Source organism: Lycorma delicatula, chromosome 1 (assembly GCF_047948215.1).
Source record: "Lycorma delicatula isolate Av1 chromosome 1, ASM4794821v1, whole genome shotgun sequence".
Classification (NCBI taxonomy): domain Eukaryota; kingdom Metazoa; phylum Arthropoda; class Insecta; order Hemiptera; family Fulgoridae; genus Lycorma; species Lycorma delicatula.
In genome coordinates, this window is record NC_134455.1 from 76,386,961 (window position 1) to 76,408,490 (window position 21,530).

The following is a 21,530-nucleotide window of genomic DNA, read 5'->3' on the forward strand; positions in this document are numbered from 1 at the left end:
AGACTAGTTGGAGTTCTGCATCTGTCCATGGAGACATTTTTTAAACAAATCTTCATCAGATAAACTTTAAAATATTGGTTTTATAGCTTGAAGAACAGATATTGGGAGAGAAGTTTTGTGGAAGAACATATTTTACTGTTAAATCTGGCAGTTTTACTGGAAAATTTGAGTGTCGTTTGTGAAACTGTTGTGATGCAATTAAAAAAAAAATCATAATCATTTTATTCGTTAAAATACAATTATGAATCTTATATAAAATAACTCAGAAAATATTGACAAATAGACTGAGAAGAAATTCCAAAAAACGATTTTTTCACTCCTTACCGGTTACGACTGCCCTTGAATTAGCTACAGTAATTTTTTAATTTTTAAATTTCTAATAATTTTGATATGCTTTATATTATTATATCTTTACTGAATTAATTAATTTTTTCAGTATAAATCACTTTATAAAAAATTTTCATTGTTTTTATTATTTTAAAAATTATTTATAAATATTTTAATTATTATTTACTATAAACCACATAATTATTTTTTTGTTTTGTACAAAAATATTATTTGAAAGTATAATAATTTCTATTTGAATTTTTATTTTATTTAAAATTTTAATTTATTTTTTAAAATGAATATTAATTGTGAATAGTTACTTCAATAGCACTAGCGGTAGCGTACTTTCCCGCTATAATTAACGTCCTAGATCTGTTCCCTGATTAGGATTTAATACATTTTTTACGAATCAACTAAAAAAAATCGTAAATGACTTAGTTGTATATTCAGACTTAAAAACAAATAAAAGAAGTTATATATTTTTTCTAAATTAACGAAATTCTACATTTCGTTGTTATAAAATAGTAAAAAATTGCAAAATATTGATTAGATAAGTATGCCAAATAGGCTAAATTTGTTTTTTTGTCAGATAATACTTATAAATAATTTAATATGGAAAAATATTGTTAACAAAGTAATATTGATAAAATAAAAAAAATATTTTCTTTTAAAAGACACGTGAACTGTGTAAAAGAATACACGACTGATTTAGTATTGTAACGGTTAGATCTGATAGTAAGTTAGGGCTAAAATATCGGGAAATGATAATATCTTACGAAGAAAAAATATAAAATTATTCACAATTTAAATTATCATATCACATTTATTTCATATTTTATTATTTACCTAGTAACTTTTATAGTGTTTTTTTTTGTTTAAATTTTCATTTTTATTTATCTTATCTCTAAAGGATTAAATAGTTTTTTGTTGTTGAACATTTTAGCAACTAATGGCTCCAATTAAAATTATAATTAAAAAAAATATTATCGCTTATATTTCAAGGTTTTTTCTGTGATAAAAAAATTAAATACAAAAAAATAGTATTTTTTCCAATGAAAAATTAGATAAGAAATAAAACTTTCTACGAATTACATTTATATGTGCGTACTTTTTTCAGGAAACTGCATTTTATCAAGTTATTTATTTATTGAAAAATAACTTATAAGTATAAATTAAAATAATATATAAATTTTACAACTACATTTATTTTTTTATTATTAATTGATTTTGTTGAATAATACCAAAACTTAATTCTGTAATAACTTACAAAATTAATAAAGTATTAATTTAACCTAAAGAAAACTGGAAAAAAATTAAAGCTAATATACTACTGAAGATATTGTAAAATAGAACAATGTTTCAGAAAAAATCCAGTGATTTCTGAACTAAAAACAATATACATTTTTATTTAAAATAGTAGTTGTTCGTGTATATAAACTATTGCTGTTTACACAAAAAAATAAAGTTGTGAAAATATCATCATCATCGAACAAATAGTTTTAAAAATTACATATTGCATTTTCGCATATAGATTGAGAACCTACATTTATAATATTAGTAATAAAATACAACAACGGAACTGGTAAATTTCCTGGCAAATATATATGTATTATACTAGAACGAAAAACAAAATTTTCGAAGGAGATTGAGCATTTCGTCAAAAATTTTTACTTTTTGAATTCGGGATTTATTTTTGAGAAAATATTATTTCATAAGATAAAATCTATTTTTTTTTAAATAACAAAAAAACATGAATACACACACACACGCACGCACAGAAACAAACCGCTCTGTTTTCTTCCGTTTCTTGACTTGTGAATCTTATAGAGATTGAAAAAACCAAAAGAATGAAAGCTGTTTTTTTCTTTTAGCACATTACTTTAAATTTTTAATAGTATATTTGCGCAATATATTAAAGCTTCTGGGAAAGAATTACGCAATATTCACTTACTACAATAGTATTCGGGTAATATGAAATATAGAAAGACAAGTAATAAAAACTTTTGAAATCTGTTAAAAAATAATAGAAAACGTTTTTTCTATAATAACATTCAAAATTTTAAAAGTTTTTACTAGGATTTATTATAAATAAAATTTATAGAAAATTATTACTAAAATAACGAGGTTGATAGGATTATATGTAAGAAAGTTTCAGCGAAAGAAATGAGAACGATATACAAATAAAAATTAAAATTAAGATAAAAAATATAGTAAACCAAAAACCAATTTTTTTTAGTTAGATGGTAAATTACTGAATTTATAAATTTAAAAATCGCAAAAAAAGAAGGCTCACACAAATTCGAAAGCTTCTATGAAGAAAAGTTATTTCTTGTTCGTTTACAAATTAAAATTCACGCACAGAGGGTACAGTTTTATACCAATAAAATATAAAAAAGTAGAGAGATCAGATAAACAAAGAACAGAAGTTTTGTAGGTTAATAAATGAAGAGTTTTCAAGGTAACTGAAGAAGAGAGAATTTCTGGAAAAATCAGAAGGCTGGTGCACTCACTTACTAAGACATCCAGTTGGTGAATTTAGTTCTAGAAGGAACATTAAATTATAAAAATAGAAAATGAAGACAAAGCTAGGAATATAAGAGGTAGATAATTGAGAATGTGAGAAATATGTGGAAGTTAAGAAATTGTCACAGAAAGGACTGAAAATGTGCATCAAATCAGTCAAAAACTCAAGATAAAATAAAAATGTTATTCACCGGTTACTAAATTATTCAATAGAAGGATGTTTAAAAGATGAAGTAAATTATAAATTTTAAATATATAAAGGGAATAAAATTAAAAAAAATATGTTGTATATTCTGATTATAATAAAGTTAGGAAAGCAGCGGATATGTGCTTCAAACCACGTATAAAACTGACGAAAAAAGAAATATTTGTATTACATTTTTCGAAAAATTATATAAGTCGATAAAATTTACTTTAAGTAAACTATAACTTTGTTATATTTTCACTAATTTACATTTCTTCAAACAATATTTATAATTGAAGAAAAGTAAACGGTTTTTACTTTAAGTTTTTACATTTTTTTTTTTTGCCGTACATTTTAATAAATAATGGCACCAATTAAAAATATAATTAAAAAATAATTATCCCTTATACTTCTAGATTGCTTCTGTGATAAAAAAATTACGTATAAAAAGATAAAAGTTTTTGTAGGATATATGTATAAAATTAAAAAAAATACAACCAATGTATATTTAAGATAATTTAAAATTTTTTTCTCAAATAACATTATCTATCAAGGTAAGATAGTTCGATGCAATCTAACTAATTTTTATTTCCTTGTACAAGGTAAGGAAATATTGTAATCGCGAAAAATTTCGGTTTTCGTATTTCAACGGAAATATCCATTTTGACTAGTTTCGGCGTGACGTCTGTATGTACGTATGTACCTCGCATAACTCAAAAACGATTAGCCGTAGGATGTTGAAATTTTGTATTTAGGACTGTTATAACATCTATTTGTGCACCTTCCCTTTTGATTGCAATCGAATGGACCAAACGTGTCCAAAAAAGCCCAAAATCCAAATGTTATGGATTTTTTTACTTTTTCTTACTGCAGTAATAAGCCCTCATTGAGAGCTTTTCAACGATATATCATAAGTGATACTTATTTTCATTGGTTCCAGAGTTTAGCTAAATAAAATTTTAACAAAATATTGTTATTAAATCAGATTGTTCTATCAATGTAGAAAAAAGTTATTTAAAAAAAGTCATGATGTCAATAACACATTACGATAAGAGGCTGGAAAAAGTAATAAATCTTGTACTTATCGAAATAATTGGATGTTATATACAAATATGAAAGTTATGATTTAATGGAACTGAATAAATATGCAAGAAGTAGTTATAGATTTATTAGAAGAAATAAAGTGATAAAAAATATGTTTTTGTTGATAAACAGGTAAAAGATAAAAATTTCTTGTGTCCAACTTTAAAAATTGTTGATTTATCGTTGAAATTGGATATCATCCTTATGGTTTTTTATGGTTGATCTTAAAATTTTTTTTAAATTAATTGAATTCGGAAAACAAAAAAAAAAAATATAGTTTACACGCCTAAGAACAATAATTTTATTTTAAATATTAAAACATTCTTATAGAATTATATTTATAAATATACAATTAAAGACATAAAATTTAAAATAGTAATTAAATCTACTCTATGTAAATACAATAGTTCAGAGTAGAAGAAAAGTAAAAAAAACTGCATAATAACTTTTGTGTTATTATTATTTAGGAATAGTTATAATAATAATTTTTATTGAAATTATATTAAAATTATCTGATTTTATATAATAGTTACAAGGTACAATAATTATATTCTCGTATGATAGCTATAATCTATGTATACCTATGAATAATATACATAATAACTGATATAATGTTGCAGTCTGTTCGTATTACAACTAACAATAACAATAGTGCATATACAAGTATGTATTTTCTTATTATATATATATATATATATATTTATAAGAAGAAGAAGAACATGATTATGATGATGATGGTGGAGGGGGTGGGGTGAAGAAAAAGAGAAGGTTCATTGATCCGAAGATGTACTTGAATAAGAAACAGGACAGTAGTAAACCTGTTATTCAAGGGAGGGTTTGATTGTCGTTTTGTATATGAGAGATAGAGAATGAGTAAAATCGGGGTGGGGATAAATGTGGATGGTATGGTCATGTGCAGGGTGCATTGAATATACCATTTGTACAGTACGTAGTATCCTATATAGTATAGATTAGTATATTGCATTGCCGATTGCAGTGTTGTGTATTAACTCCCTAAGGGTTTCAAAATTAAACCTACTGTACTGTAACTAGAAGATCTGGATTGTGTTGCTTGTCACAGTATCATCAACTATTCATTCATTCCACTTTATATCATGTATTTTTAAGTTAGACTAACACGGTTTACCGATTATTCTAACGCTTTCACTCGCTATAGTTTTCTCTAAAATTCTAAAACAGTAAATATAATTTATTTTATCAGTAAGAAACAAAAGAAATATTCTTTATAAATGATTAAGTTTTTGCATGGATCAACATTAATTAATATTCTTTTTTTTGTACTGTAATAGTAATCAGAAAATGGGAGAAGCAAGTCAAAGGCATCCAAATGAGAAAACAAAATTACCGTGAAATGCTTGGCCTTTGCAGATGACCTGGCTATATTAATAACCAACAAAGATGACGCCATTTTTGTATTGGAGAAACTGCATGAAATATCCTGTAAAACCGGACTGAAAATTTCTTATGAAAAGAGACAATATATGGACACCAAATCAATTGGAAAATTCCCGCTGCAAACACGGTACGGCAAAATCTCATAAGCACCCCACTTCAAGTACTTGGAAGAAACAATCCCACGCGTGGGACTGAATACAATATTCAACACAGAAGGAATACTCAAACTGCAAAAGGCGTACAGGCTTATATGGAACCATTATAACAAAAGCGCAGTGTTTCACATTGCGAAACTATGACACTAAAACACAATTGTCTTGCCGGAGGCATTGTATGCAGCAAAAACCACAGTAATCAGAGGAATGACCCAATTCATGAAATCGAGAAGAAAAAACGGAAAATCTTCAGGAAAATCCACGGTGCGGTTCTCGGAGACGGAAGAACCAAAATCAAACGACCCACAAAGGAATTATATGAAAACACAGACTCCATCACCGACAAGTTTAGGAAAAGGCGTCTACAATTCTACGGACACTTATGCAGAATGGTTGAAGATAGACTCGCTAAGAAAATTTTCGACAACGTCAAGGCGAGTAAGTTAAAGTCCATTTGGATGAAACAAACACAAGAACCTGGAACAACTGAATGTCTCAGAAGAAGAAATCATGAACAGAATGAAATTTAGGGATGAAATTAGAAATAAGAAAATTGAACAAGAGCGAAAAAGAGAAACGATAGGAAGAAGATGGACGAAGGAGAGGAAGAAGGAACCTAGTGAACGGATGAAGAGGTTTTGGGAAGAAAAGAAAAGAAGGAAGTAAAGCCACGATTGGCTCAAGGTCACGCGCTCTCCTGAAGGAGAATAATCGGAAATAATAATAATAGTAAGAGTTTAACATAACTACAGACATCATTAGCATCATCTAGAATTAGAAAGGTAACAAATTTAGGTTTCCATTGTTGCTATTTTTCTATAAATTAGATTGAGTGTTTTATACTAGGATAATGCTATATATATTACAGTTTTTTTCTTTAATTTTTTTAGATGACTTATTCTTAAGCAGATTTGGTGACTTTATGAAAAAAAATCTACCGGTCATACTAATGTAATTTTTTTCCAAAAATAAATCAAAGAAAGTTGTTTAAACAAAAAAAGTCTACGATTTGAGAATATTTTTATTTAAAAAAAATTCATTACTGCCTATCACAATGCAATAATATTTGAACGGACACAATAATATTATATGAATTGTTATAACGCAATGATGTATATTATTTTCATTCAAAGAGAAAACATTAATCGAGAAATTGAGATAAAAGAGATACATATTCTCTTTTGCATATTCATACAGCGATTAAAGAACAAACTACTGAGAAATATCAGAAGGACCGTGGTTTGAGATAAAACAAAAAATACACGATTATCTGGGATTACCAACCCTTCGAAAGGAGATACGGTGATTCGGTACAAGATACAACGAACTGAATGAATATGTGAACTGGTTCGCAGTTAACCTCCTGGATAAGGCGAGGACGTAAGGCGCTTAAAGAGGCTCCATACATTAGATCTGTTAGTTCTCTGAGATTTGAGGTAAATCAGCTTCCTAGGATGTTGTGCATTGTCAAAACTCTTCATTTTGTTTCGTCACTTACTCTTGTTGGCTCTTTAATTTGTTTCATTATTTATTTATTTTGTTTGATTAGTCATTCTTGTATGATTAACAAGACTATTTTTTAGTGTTTATTTTTCTGTTTTTTATGTTCTGAACTTTGTCAATGATCCTTGGACTCATGTTTATTAATGAATTTGTGTTACGTAAAGTTCTTCAAGGGATTTCAATGGAAATTCCTCTTTGTATATCATTTTTTTTAATATTCAAATTTATTTATGTTCCGGTAAATTGGAACCGATTGTAAATTAAAAATTGCGGCAAATTTTTATATAAGTAGCTAATTTTACAGTCCGGTAACTTTATACTTTAAACAGAAAAAATTCAAAAATAAAATTAAAAGAATTGATTTATTTTGGCACTGAATTTTAAAACTCGAATTTAATGAAGGCTTTAAAATAATATGTTTTTTTGTATGTGTTTTAAGTTAGTTTTTTCTTATATTTAGAAAGCAATTTTGTAATTAAACTATAAATTGTAAGAGGAAAATATACATTTAGAATATATTTAAAATATTAAAAAAAAAATTAAATTATAAAACTTTTATTTTTATACTTCATATCATGAGCTTTCTTTTATTTCAATTCATTATTGATCAAGCCTGTTTTAAAGAATGATACATTAGTAAATAATTCCATACCTCTCCAAAATGGGGGACAGAAGGGGGCAGTAATGCTTGATTGCATCTAGTGATCTAGTTGATCTAGTGATCATAAGTTTTCATTTAAAAAAAACAGTTGGCGAATTGGTCCAATGGTTGTGGCTGGGAGACTTTGTCAAGGTTTTGCCAATTATATTAAGTTATAAAAGATTTTAAATATAAGAAAAAATCCTTTTTTTTCCGGTTATGAAAGAGCTGGCATCAACAACTATGGTCATTAGTCCGGTAAAAATCGGTGGCTTATGAAAAGATGCCATTCTTGACCGGGATTCGAACCTGGGACCTCCCCACGAAATGTCAAGACGCCATCTACATTTTTGACAATTATTATAATACGTATTTGATAATTAACGGAAGAGAATGACAAAATTACTAGTTTTTAAGTAGATTTAAAAAACTATTTGCCTACTATAATAATCCCCTCCAACTCTATATAATATAATCTATATATTCGAACGAGCCACAAGCCGACACTAAACAACGTCACGCTATATATATTTTGTTCACATTCAAACGGAATGACTTATAAAATGATAGAAAATACGTTTAGGCAAATATAGATAAAGTTTTGTGTTTGTTTACTAAGATTTTTAAAAGAGTATTATCAATTGATAACAATACAATGTTGGTAGTGTTCAATAAAAAAATGAATTTTGTAACAATACATAATATTAATATTTAATTAGGAAAGTATATAATTTTAATTATGAAATAGAAGCCGATGGTATGTAATGTATTAATTCAATAAATTATAGTTTATAGCAGTATGTTTGAGTAAAACAACTCTACTACCGTATTTAATAAGAAAGTTTCCCTAACATATTTCGTGAACTGTTATTAATATGAAATAATTGTAAGTTAGAATGTATTAATGCTCCACAACTTTATAAAAAATAACACTTTACAGCTTAATTATGAAAAAATTAAATTATATATTTTATTATAATTACACGCTATATATACCGCAACAGTTTTTGTAATATGTAGTGTATAGATAGTTAAGAAATAAACTTATATTCGAGGTAAAAACGACTGTACCATTCTTTGTAAGATTACCCCTTTCCAGTAAAACGTAAACAGAATGATTGCTGCTCCCTTAACTTGATAAACGGTACTCTTTGTCACGTTGTACGTATATCATTATAAATATAATTAAGGTATAATATTAAATATACTACAACGATATATTATTATTTTAACACGTGAAAATTATTTGTAAAACCTAATAATGTCTTCGGTTTGAACGTTACAGTAAATGAAATTAATATTCTATTCATAAAACAAGAAATCCTTTTAAGCAAACACAGATTGGTCTTGCGTAATAAAGTTTTTCATAAATTTTAAAGGCTAATTAACAAATTTCTATTTCATTTTTTCTATGAAATTTAACTTTACTTGCATCTCGTTTTAAATTAAACGTTTAATGTAAAGAAAATATCTCTCTTTCACCATTTACATAGATAGAAATATTAAGTTAAAAAGAAAAAGAAATAATCATACCTGTGTGAAGACGTGTATGTTGCTGAACGTGGCTTAGTTGTTTGAACCGACGCTCGCAATAGGAACATTTGTACGGTTTCTCTCCGGTATGGACCCGAATATGTTGAACCAGTTGATGATTGGAAGAAAATGATTTTAGGCATTGCTGGCACTGATGCGGTTTGTTCACTTCTACCGCCCCTGTGCCTCGTTGCAGCTCGCGTGCGTGCATCTGCATAGCTGACTTGTGCATAAAAATCTGTAATAAAATTATCAGTATCATTACAATTAATTATTTAAGAGAGAAGACGTTCTTTAATAATTAAACTTATAATCGTACATTTTATATGCCTATGTACAGATCAAATAATTTATAGGTTGTATAATTGTTTAGCATATATACATATCAATAAATAAGTATATCATAACTTTTTGTTAATATAAATATTCTTGATACAAACTAAACAAAAAAAGAAGAAATTTTAAATGGAAGCAGAAAGAAACCTAAAATTAGAAAGGCAATAATCATATGTTTTAGTTCAGACTTAAATATGTGTATATTGTTTTCCGTATCATTTTAAATTTGGTCCTTTAACTCTATGGTACTTTGAAGGATGATATTCAATATAAGTTGTACTTTAGGTATTTTAATTAAAAAAATTGAAAAAACTTTTTATTGCATTTAAGTCCACACGTTAAAGCTCAGTATAATTAAAATTTAGCATTAGTTTATAAGGGTCTCGTGATTGTAATTATATGTTAAAAATCTTAAATTTCATGGTAAACCAGATATAATAAGTGTATTTTTTTATTTACGTGATGTTTTAATATCAGTTTTAAAATACACTAATTGACTACTTTAGTCATAGCACTGATTATTAGTTAACAGATATTTGTTTTTAAATGAAGTTTTTATCTCAGAATTTTATTACGAAGAAGAAAACTTTACTTTTCCTGAAAGTTTGTTTCCATAATTATCACCGTTGTAATAATTATATTATTGTCTTTTTCTTTTACATGATAACGGATTTTTTGATCGATAATTTAAATATATAAAATACCGTTTCGGAATTGGTAGGATTAGTAAGTGAGCATTAGTCAGAGGAGGGATCTGGTGTTATGCAATTATTCATCAGCTTACACGATAGGCTAGCGACGCAAGTTTCCATGGTAACAACTATCCTCCCCAGATAATACTTGTTTAACCCACCGGGTTGGTCTAGTGGTGAACGCGTCTTCACCAAATCAGACAAATCAGCTGATTTGGAAGTCGACAGTTCCAGCGTTCGAATCCTAGTAAAGCCAGATATTTTTACACGGATTTGAATACTAGATCGTGGATACCGGTGTTCTTTGGTGGTTGGGTTTCAATTAACCACACATCTCAGGAATGGTCGAACTGAGAATGTACAAGACTACACTTCATTTACACTCATTACATATCATCCTCATTCATCCTCTGAAGAATTATCTGAACGATAGTTACCGGAGGCTAAACAGGAAAAGAGAGAGAGATAATACTTGTTTAAAGATTTCAACATTTAGGATTCTTCTCTAAAAATAAAATGTTTGTAATTCATTTATTACAAGATTCTAGACTGGAAAATAATAGATTGAGAAATAGAGATTGTTGTTAATTATGCGTATCGTTGGTATATTTATAAATGTTTAGTAACGCTAACTTCTCATAATCGATAAGTAAACTTATCTAATCTTAATGTAATTTGATAAAAATTACCTCTTTGTATAGGATTCAAACTTAAGTAATTCTATATTTACTTATGTGTAACCGGTGTAAAAAGTAGATTATCTTTATTTGTTATGAGTGATTGCATTCTAAGTAATAGTTTACAACCGAATAAATACATAACTATAGTTAAGTATACAGAAATAGTATTATGAATTATTAGATATCTATAAATACTTTAAAAACTATGAATACTTTAAAAATAGTGTGTAAATAAATTGAAAGTTTTACACGATTAAAAGTAAATAAATAAATAACGGGATTAATTAGTTAGTAAAATTATATTTAAAAACTTATGTTTTTTATTTTCAATTTTGTATGAGATAACCAATAATAATACAAGCACAGCCTATTACAATATAAGATTCAATTCAGTTCTGAAAAATAAATTGCTACAAAACTGCTTGTTTACGTTTTATGTCATAATTTTGATTAAAATGTTTGTCTAAACGTAACATCATTAAAATAAAATATAGAAAATTTCTAATTTTAATTTTTTAAGAACAGAGTATAATTTACACCGAAATATACAAAATAAATATAACTGGTAAAATAAATAAAAGTGGAAAATACACTTACATTTTTTCAAAATCCCCCTCTAGTTTACTTACCGTTGCACAATCACTTAAAAATTGTTTAAATTCCTTAATAATAAACAAAATCTGTAATTGACATTCATTTACAATCTTAAGTTGAAATAACCAGGGCTGGCTAAACAATTTCGTCAATACCGTTTAGTCACTTATATTTCCGTATGAAGTATACGTGTATCCGTTAATTTGTTTACGATATAAATTTAAAAAATAACATATATTTTTTCTGTTTCAATATACCGTACACATATGAATAAAATTTACTGTTTGTTATTAATTTATAAAACAGCTTTACCGTCTGAAAAATGTCAAATCTAGTTTAGATTCAAATCAGGAACCTTAAGAATTAGAAATTCACGTTCGTAATTCAAAATAATCATTAAGTTGCAACTTACTAATAATTACAACTAATAAGTTAATAATTATAACTAATAAGTTACAACTTAATAATAATGGTAATATGATAATAGTAATTTTAAATTTAAAAAAAAATACACGTTACACAAAACAGACAGAAAACATTTTACGATTAACATAAAAAAGCATGCTCTAATACAAAATTTTAACGTAAATAAATAATAAAAAATTAAGTTTTCAACAATTTTTTATTTCAAGCAAGGCTTTTGATATAAATTTTATATTTAGAGCGTAATTATTTTCATTAAAACATAAAATAAACTACTTTTTACAAAATTCAAAATTTGAACCTTTCAAATAAATGTCCAATTTAGTAAATAGTTGCTCTTTAGCAACTCTCGATTTAATTAATTTGATAGCAACCTTTCCTTAATCTGTAAATAGGTAATAAATTAATGTGCATGGTTTTTAAAGGGAATTTTTTATTAAAAATTGTATTCTTAGCTGGTAATTTTTAATAATACTAGTTGACAAGACTTAAACATAGATCTACCCTTATGTATACGAATCCGATATATGTATAGAATCCTCTTATGAGATTACTGAAAAGTATATTTTTTTACACGTTACGCCTTTAAAAAAATTCTGAAATTTTTCATTTTTTAATATATATAAATTTAATTACATTAAATATGATTTCAATTAATTTATTTTTAAATGTATAAACTTTGTAACTGTATTTATTTTGAATTTTTCTAATACAAACATATACATACTCATCTTTTTACTTTGAAATGAATATTTGTTCATGTTGAGCGACTTTACATAAAAAATAAAATAAAGATTTAATTTAATTATAATAATTTTGATATTCCGCAATAAATAAAAAAGATTAAGATATAATCTAATCGTAAACATATAACAAAAATGACTTTACTACTCTTTATGAAACTACTTGGCTCTAATATAAAATTTAACAGAAACAGTTATGTTCTCTTTCCTGGTTAAACGGTTAAATTTGTCAGGTAATTTGTAATGGAAGTATATATATATTTGGAAAATAAACTTCGTTGTATGGAACATTGCTCAGATATGTATGCTTTAGAAAGAAATTTGTTATTTACCCTGTTTGAAATTCATGCAATGATTCTAAGGCTTTGGATAATAGTTGATAACTTTCTTGATAAGAGTCAAATTAGCTATAGGTTGTGTAAATTATAGGCTAAACAAATATATAAAAAAAGGAAAAAAACATTTATACAGATATCTTATGCTTACTAACTCTTAATAACTATTAATAAAAATGACTAATAAATCTTTAGGTAAAAATAATGCATAAAATCGTAAATAAATCGTTTGGTACAGCTAATAAAAACAAAAGGTATATAATCATGCCCATATATGCAAAGATATTTGTTAAAAATGTATTTACTTACACATTTAGAAGTGTTCGTTGCATTATCAAGGAGGAGAATTTGACAGCTCAGAATTGTACAATGTTTAGTAATATTAGAAAATTTATAGTTATTTTGTAAGAAAAAAGTTACACTCAGAAATTTAAAAATTATATTAGGTATAATAGAGTAGTATATCCTGCTGCAAAATTTACCAATATTTTATTGTAAAACTATAGCTCATTGTTGATAAAGCAAAAGTAAAAAGTATTTAATTTGTATTGATACTTTATTTGCATTTAATTTATATAATTTTATTTCTAAATTTTTTAAAACAAATCCTTTTAATTTAATAAATTATAATTTTATGAGTTATCTAGTTTAAAAAAATGTAAAACAACTTTTATAATTTGTAATAAAATATTATAAATATAAAAGAATCAAACTAATTCAGATTAGTTTAAGATGAAGTAATTCGTCCAAATAAATAATTAGATTACTAAGAAAATTAAAAACTTAATGAAATAGTTTAAAAAAAAAAAATTCAGGAATCTTCTTTGGAAATAAAGAAAGTATTATTTTCTATTATTATTTTTTAAACCGCTGTCTACTAATGTATCAATAAATAAGTTAGAAAATTCAGGATTAATTTGTTATAAATATTCCAGATATTAATCGGAAATTGAACTCGGGATCTTCAGTGAAAAAAGTAATTATATTATCGTACCGCTGAGGAGCTCATTTAAAAATTTATAGCACAATAATAAAAGACGTGTAATAAAAATTATATAAATCATATTATATTTCAGTTATGAATTAATGTATAATGTTATTTTAATGATTTATTTTTGCATTTTTAAAAAAAGGTTTTTATTTACAATCGAATCAACTACTAGCCATAAACGACTTCTGTACAGATAAATGTATAGTCTAGATAAAACTCAGGTCGACCATTCCTGAGACGAATTCGATTAACCATTCCTGGTTAATCGAAACCCAACCACTAAAGAATACCGAAATAAACGGTATAGTATTCAAAGCCGAATAAAAGCAAGTACTTTTATTAGGATTTGAACATGAGAACTTCGACTTGGAAATCAGTTGATTTAAGATGATGAGTTTAGACCAACCCCATGGGTTTTCCTTCATTTAGTGTATTTGATTAATACTCGTACACAAAATTGTTTTGATTTTAAATTATAAAAGTAAAAAAAGAGAAAGAAAAATCCCTATTATGGAAAATAATTAATTATTTGCTTTACTGCAAGTTCTGTTGACCAATTTTTTTGTCATCAGATAACACATTCTTAAAAAGAGTTCTTAATTAAACATCATATTTATTAAAATAAACAAAGGATAAATAAAGACTTGCTTGTTTTTCAAGTAATAATTGACATTTCCATAATACTAAATAGGATTCTTTTTTAAAATACATAGAATAAAATCTTGGTCAAAGCCAATTCTTTAATAAAGAATAATTTTATTTAAGAAATTAATAAACCTTAAATTTGGGTGTTTCGATTTGTAGATTTATCATTTCTATTTTAAAATTAAAGAATGACGTTTCTTAAAAATTAGATTTTAATTAACTTATTTGTATACATGTTATAAAACATAAATATGGAAGTTTAAATGAGTTTTGCCAATTTTTATTTAAATTGCCTTTTTTTCTATCAAAAAAAAAACAAATATTTTTTTAACTAGCCCGCATTTGTCTGTGTATTTCAAATAAATAATAAATTGATTATGAGGTCAATGCTAATTTTGATACCGAAATAATTAAACAAATTATAAAACAGCAAATAACTTTTCTTTAAATCTTTTTGAAAGATGAAAAAAAAAATAGTATTTTTTAAAATTATTTAAGAAGACTTACATCATGAGGTCCATCATTAATTGTGGGAAAAGCGGTGTATTCACAATCGACGGCAGTCATATCGCAAGTGAATACACAAAAGAATCTTGGTTGTTAAATACACAATCTGGGATTGTGTAGGGCAAACAAAAAAAACATAATTATATATCATCTTTCACAACTGTGCATACATAGAACCTACGTACAAATATTTGCTGAACGCTTTTTAAAAGTGATAACTGTCAAGACTAGTACACGTTACTCTTTTTATATAAAAAAAATGCCATATATTTGTAGTATATTAATTTAATTATAAACATTATATTAATGCGGATTAATGTTATAATTATAAATAAAAAAATCGTATATATTTAAAAATCGATTAATCCATTTTAAACTGAAAAACTAATTATATATATATATATATATATATATGCTTTATTTTATATATAAATCAGTCAAACAGTACATTTACAATAATTACTAACCGAATTCTATTTATATGAATCAAACTGAAATAAGTATGTTTAAGGATCTATTAATTGATGATCATGAAACAACGAAAGTGCTTTTAAATGAATGAGTAATCATCATAAATATTAAATTTTATATACATTTTTCCAGTTTATATTTACATACAAATATTGTTTTTTAAATTTACGTTAAAGTTACCAAAAAAATTTCCATATTATTTATTTTTTTGTAGTAAATAATAATTTAAAAAAAGGATTTCTCATGTTTAATTAAAATAACTCAAAATAAACCTGAAGATATATGTATTTATTTTTTAAAAAAATTATAAAATGGGAAAAGAAAAAAAAACACATTTCTGTATCTGTTTTCATGATTTATTTTTATATACCTTATATTTTATTTTTTATTCTACAAATTTACAATTTTTTTTACTGTATTTTAGGAAGATATTTCCAAAAGAGTGAATCTTTTTATATTTTCCGTATATAAAAAATGTTTTTTTTTTCATTACAACAACGCAGCAACTTCACAATCTGATCAGCAAGATAATTGAACAGTAAGTAAATATGAACTATATTTGAACTAACATTAAGTAGTCACAAATTTGGCGGCTGGTGACTTAACGATAACTACAAATGAAATAGAAGAGCACTCCGTACAGCCAGACCATAAAGTCACCTACTAGAAACGATAAAGCAAATCAAGAATATTGTTTCTTAGTAATCTTGAAAAATCACTGATCGTGTTATCCAATAAATTGACCGCCAAATAATTCGGATGCCGATCCAAACGATTTTGATACCGTAGGCTGACCAGAGAGATTTCCGAACGGTTTTCAACTTAATATCATTATATATGAGACTATTGCTAATGTACCAGAGTATGTTAAGCATTTTTCGCAATATTTTTGTCCGGTAGCGACATGTATGTCAATACTGGACTTGTATGTTGTACCCCACAATTCAAGCCGGTAGACCAAACAGGATTCAAAACCGATTTATAAATCAATAATTTACTTTCGGCTGAAAGCCGAGATTTATGTCCTACCAGCCAGTACTTGGTTTTAACTTCAGATCCAACTGTTTCCGCTTAGATTTGATATGTTTCGCCCAAGTAAGTCGTCGGTCAAGATGAAACCAAATATTTACAGCCCTGAGATCTCGGAATTGGAAAATTGAAGATAGAAACAGGAGGACTGTATTCCCTCAGAAGAGTGAACGTGACGTGCTTGATTTTGTTTCGTTTATTTTTATTTTTCAATCTGTAAGCCACGATTCGAGGTGAGTGAGATAATCTTGAATAAAACGAGACGCAGTAGCCGGATCCTCGTGGACAGCAAGAATTGCATTTTATTAAAAAATAAATAAATCGAACGAGAATAGTTTTTTATAAATTAATTCTAGTGATTCAAAAAAAAAATTAAAAAGATTTTATTTAAAATGTAATCCATTAGTGTGGTGAAACATAGACAACTACTAGTAGATAAATTGAAATGCTGAGATAAACTGAAACGTACAATAATTGATGATTTAAGATGATGATTTTTTTTTCTATATTTCTGAAAGATATTGAAAACGAAATGAACTTTTTTTAAAAAGAAGATATTTAATAGACAAAAGAAAGCGAAGTAATGTGATAAATCACTACGTAATTGAGAGCCTAATTTCATTATTATTTCTATTATTATAGCATAAAAGATAAGATAAAAATATCTACGAAAAAAATAATAAAGAATTCATAGAAAATTAATGATAAAATTTAAATTAAAAATATAAATGCTAGGTGAAATGGAAGAATATAAACTGAGAATATAAAAAAACCTTGCAACCGATGTTTCGTTAATTTAATTTGATTTAATATTGCTAGACAATAGATATCGTAGATAGAGAAACGATAACGTACCAACATGCAGGATCATATATAACGAATCGCACTTGTCCCACTCAAATTTTTTCAACCTTAAATTAAGCGTAACTTAAGAACGACTGAACCCTTCAAATTTTCACATGCAAAACATCAAGTACACTACTGCATCATATATAAATTTCAGTGAAATTGATTGAATAGTTTTTGGTTATTTTCGAGCCACAAAATTTTATCTACATGCTTATATATATATATATATATATATATATAAGGAAACTATTTAAGTAAATAGTATTTCCGTATTCCTCATACCTCAAAAAGTAAAGAAAATTCATTTTCACCCCCTCAATCCGACAACGTGACCGAAAGTAATACCGTACTTTATTTTGAAAAGTCGGTAAATAAAAAGATTTATTAAAGAATTCTCTATTATTTTACAGTTTCTCTGTAAGCTTATGTGGTGAATTAATTTATCAAGAAAAAAAAACAATTACTTTTTGTTAACTATTATTATTATGATTAATAAGGAAAATTTTGTATTGCGTAGCTGTTTCGTGTTATTGTTTCTATTCATCTTCAGTACATTAAATATAATTATATAAGGCAGAAATGAGACAAAATTTTAATCTTACGCGTTTCATAATCTATAAACGTTTTTAATTAATGGTTAACATTTTTTTATTTTATAGTAAATAGGAATAGTTAAGTGCATTTATTTCATTAAATGAAAAACTGAAATTTAAAAAAAAAAATAATTAAAATATCCTGTATTCTTTTATTAATTTTTTTAATAATATTCTCATTTAATAATAATTTCATTGCCTTCATTGAAAATTACAAAATTAAATATGTCATGGTCAAAAAATAAATAAAACTTTTAAATCATTTTTTGTTTTTTAATAAAAAGAAGTTGTTATATAACCTTTCTTAAATAAATATTTATTTTCATTTTAAGTAGTCTGTTTATATTTTTACTTAGTTTTTACATCCGTAAATCACTTAAACGGTAAGTTATTAAGAAATAATAAAAAAAAACTTATTTTTTATCTCTTATGCTAATGAAAAAAGACTTAGTTATAAAAAAAAGTAAAGTTTGAAGTTTTAATCTCGCACTAATGCATTCCATGATTTTAAACGTAACAACCCTAAAAGTGCACTTTTAATCTGATGAAATTAAAAAAGATCATCCAGAGAATCCCTGCGTACCATTCTTTCCTACCATCTTATTTCGTTTGTTTAACCTTGCATTACTGTAGGGCAGTTCCCTTTAAAATCAGCGTTCAAGCGATTTCTTGTTTTTTAATATATATTCACCCTTGTGTATTTTAATTTATTGTTTACCCCCTTACTGTTATCAGAAAATTAAATAATTTGTACGGATTAAAAAATGTTTTATTCCAAAAAAGAAAAATTTTATTCAATAAAGTATAAGAAGATTATTAATTCCATTAATATACAATGATAAAATAAAATTGAATATTACGGCTGGAAAAGTATTGATAAATAAATAAATGTATGCATGTGTTTGTGTGTGTGTGTGTGCGCGCGCGCGAGCGCGTGTGATTTATGCTGCAGGTTTAATCTACATTTATTCAGGTAATTTTATTTGATCCCCTAATCGATTTGTAATAAATGATTTACCAAAATAAATGTTGGCGATTTTGGCTTTTCGAAACTGCATGTATCTATTCTTACTCGTAGAATTATAACGAAAAATGTTTTTTGCCATGATTCTAAAAGTTATAGCTGAATGGAGTTAACAATACCAAAATTGATATACAAAATAATCAGAATTTGTGAGGTTTTATAATATTTACTCTATAAGGTAATAAAGGCGAGATTTTCAACTAAACTTTTAATAATTTATGTTCTAATTTAAATTAGGATAATTAATTAAAGAGGAATTAATTCTTTTCTATGGATACTGAAAAAGTGTGCATTTTTTGTAGTAATATCTTTGCAGAAAAATCAACGAAAATTTAAAATCTATAAAGAATTTTGATATTTTTTTTATAAAAGACTAGGTAAATGTAAAACAAGATTCTCTCTCTCTCGCGCGCGCACATATATATATATATATATATATATATATATATATATACACACACACACAAACACACACAATTACTACTTAGAAAATTTTTATAAATATTCTCAAAAACGTTTCCTTCATAAATAGCTTTTCAATTATTTTCAGTAGTTATTAATGAATTCTTGTTACTTAAAAAATAATAATAATTTTTAATCGTTTAAAACACAGATAATGAGATAAAAAGGAAAAAAATAATTTAGTTCTAAAACATTCTGTTTTGTTACTAAATTACGCTTATTCACATGTACATACGGATCCAGATATTGCTTCTAAGATTGGTAGATCATTCAATTCCTTAGAATGCTAATGGAGATTTTAACTACATTATCAATATAATAGATTGTAAAAAAAACAAAACACTTTTTTTGTGTTCTTTTCTCATTAAATTTATTATTTTGTAATTATAATAATATTAATAAACAATTGCTATGCTAATTTGCTAATATATATTTATTCGTATAAGATATTCTTAACATATGTTTGTGTTGAACATTTTTTTTTCAATAAGTTATCAAATTTATATAATCATAAAGTTTGTCAGCCGAAATGATTATATTGTTTCTGATAACAATTATATTTTGTATATAATTTACTAAAATGGTTTTTTTGTGTTCCTAATTAATTTTCCAATTAAAATATTTTTGAATAATAAATGAAAAAACAAAATTTTATTTCTATTCTATCATTCCTATATGTATTTTAATGGAGAAAATTAATAAAAATTCATAAAAAAATAGATGCATATACAAATAAAATAATTCTTTGAAATTTTGCCATTATTGTTTAAAAAAAAAAATTCAATATTTTGTCGTTACATTTATTTGTGACATTTTACAATGAAAAAAAAAGAAGTATTTAATTGCAATTTCTTTTTATATTTTATGTATAAAAGCCAATTTATCTTTTTAGTTATTTTTAAAATTTTGAAACTATAATAAAACAAATATGCAACCATGAAGTCTTAAAAATAAAAAAGAAATTATAATTCTTACCGATCCAGAAACAATGACACCATGTTTTTGTTCTTCCACGCCATTTACTAAAAAACCACTACTAACTCCATTAGATTCACTAATACTTTTATCTTCTTTTAGTTTTTTATCCAGTGACACATCATTATTATTTGAAAATTCTGTTTTGCTAACAGTTTGTTCAGCTTCTGTTGTCATTTTAATAAAATTATAACAAATATTTTCCAGTAATGCTAAATTTAAAGAATTTAATCTACGCATAAAATTTTTTTTAAATAATAATTTTTAAAACCGCAAATTTAATAAATCTCTGAAGAAATATAAAAATATAAAATAAAAAATTGCTTATTTTCTAAAACTCCAATTCAAAAATTTCCTTGAATACTCCAATAATTTTATAGTTTATTATTAAAATTAAATAAATAAAATAAATTTAAATACTTAACAAATAATAAATTTATAAATGAAATGATTTAATCTAACAACAGTACTGCTCGTATAATAATAAAATATAATAGGAAAAATATAAAAAAAGAAAAATTTTTTTAATTCTTCCATCTTGGCAAAGTAACAGAGATTGAACCTACGGATTTTTAATTGGAGGAAATCCACCAATCAGCATATGAAACTCGGGTCAAGGCAATTTAACTGTTAACTGAGCGAGGAAGATAGAACCATTTTATGATAGCATTGTAGAAAAAAAAAAGAAGAAATTCGAATTAATTTATGATTTTTTTTAATTTTAAAATTTTATTATACATAAAAATAATTTAATAAAAATGTTATTTATTAAAGTTGTTATGAACTTAATAAGTTAATACAGCTTATAACGGATGTA

The 21,530-nt window shown here is 25.5% G+C and overlaps 1 protein-coding gene across 1 annotated transcript in view; it reads right to left on the reverse strand.

The window, feature by feature from the left end:
• LOC142317536 (uncharacterized) overlaps positions 1-21,530 on the reverse strand; it is a 421,737-nt gene that overhangs the window by 182,442 nt on the left and 217,765 nt on the right. The window contains exon 4 of the mRNA XM_075354096.1: positions 9,365-9,602. Coding sequence (XP_075210211.1) covers positions 9,365-9,602 — 238 coding nt within the window. The remainder of the gene's footprint in view (positions 1-9,364; positions 9,603-21,530) is intronic.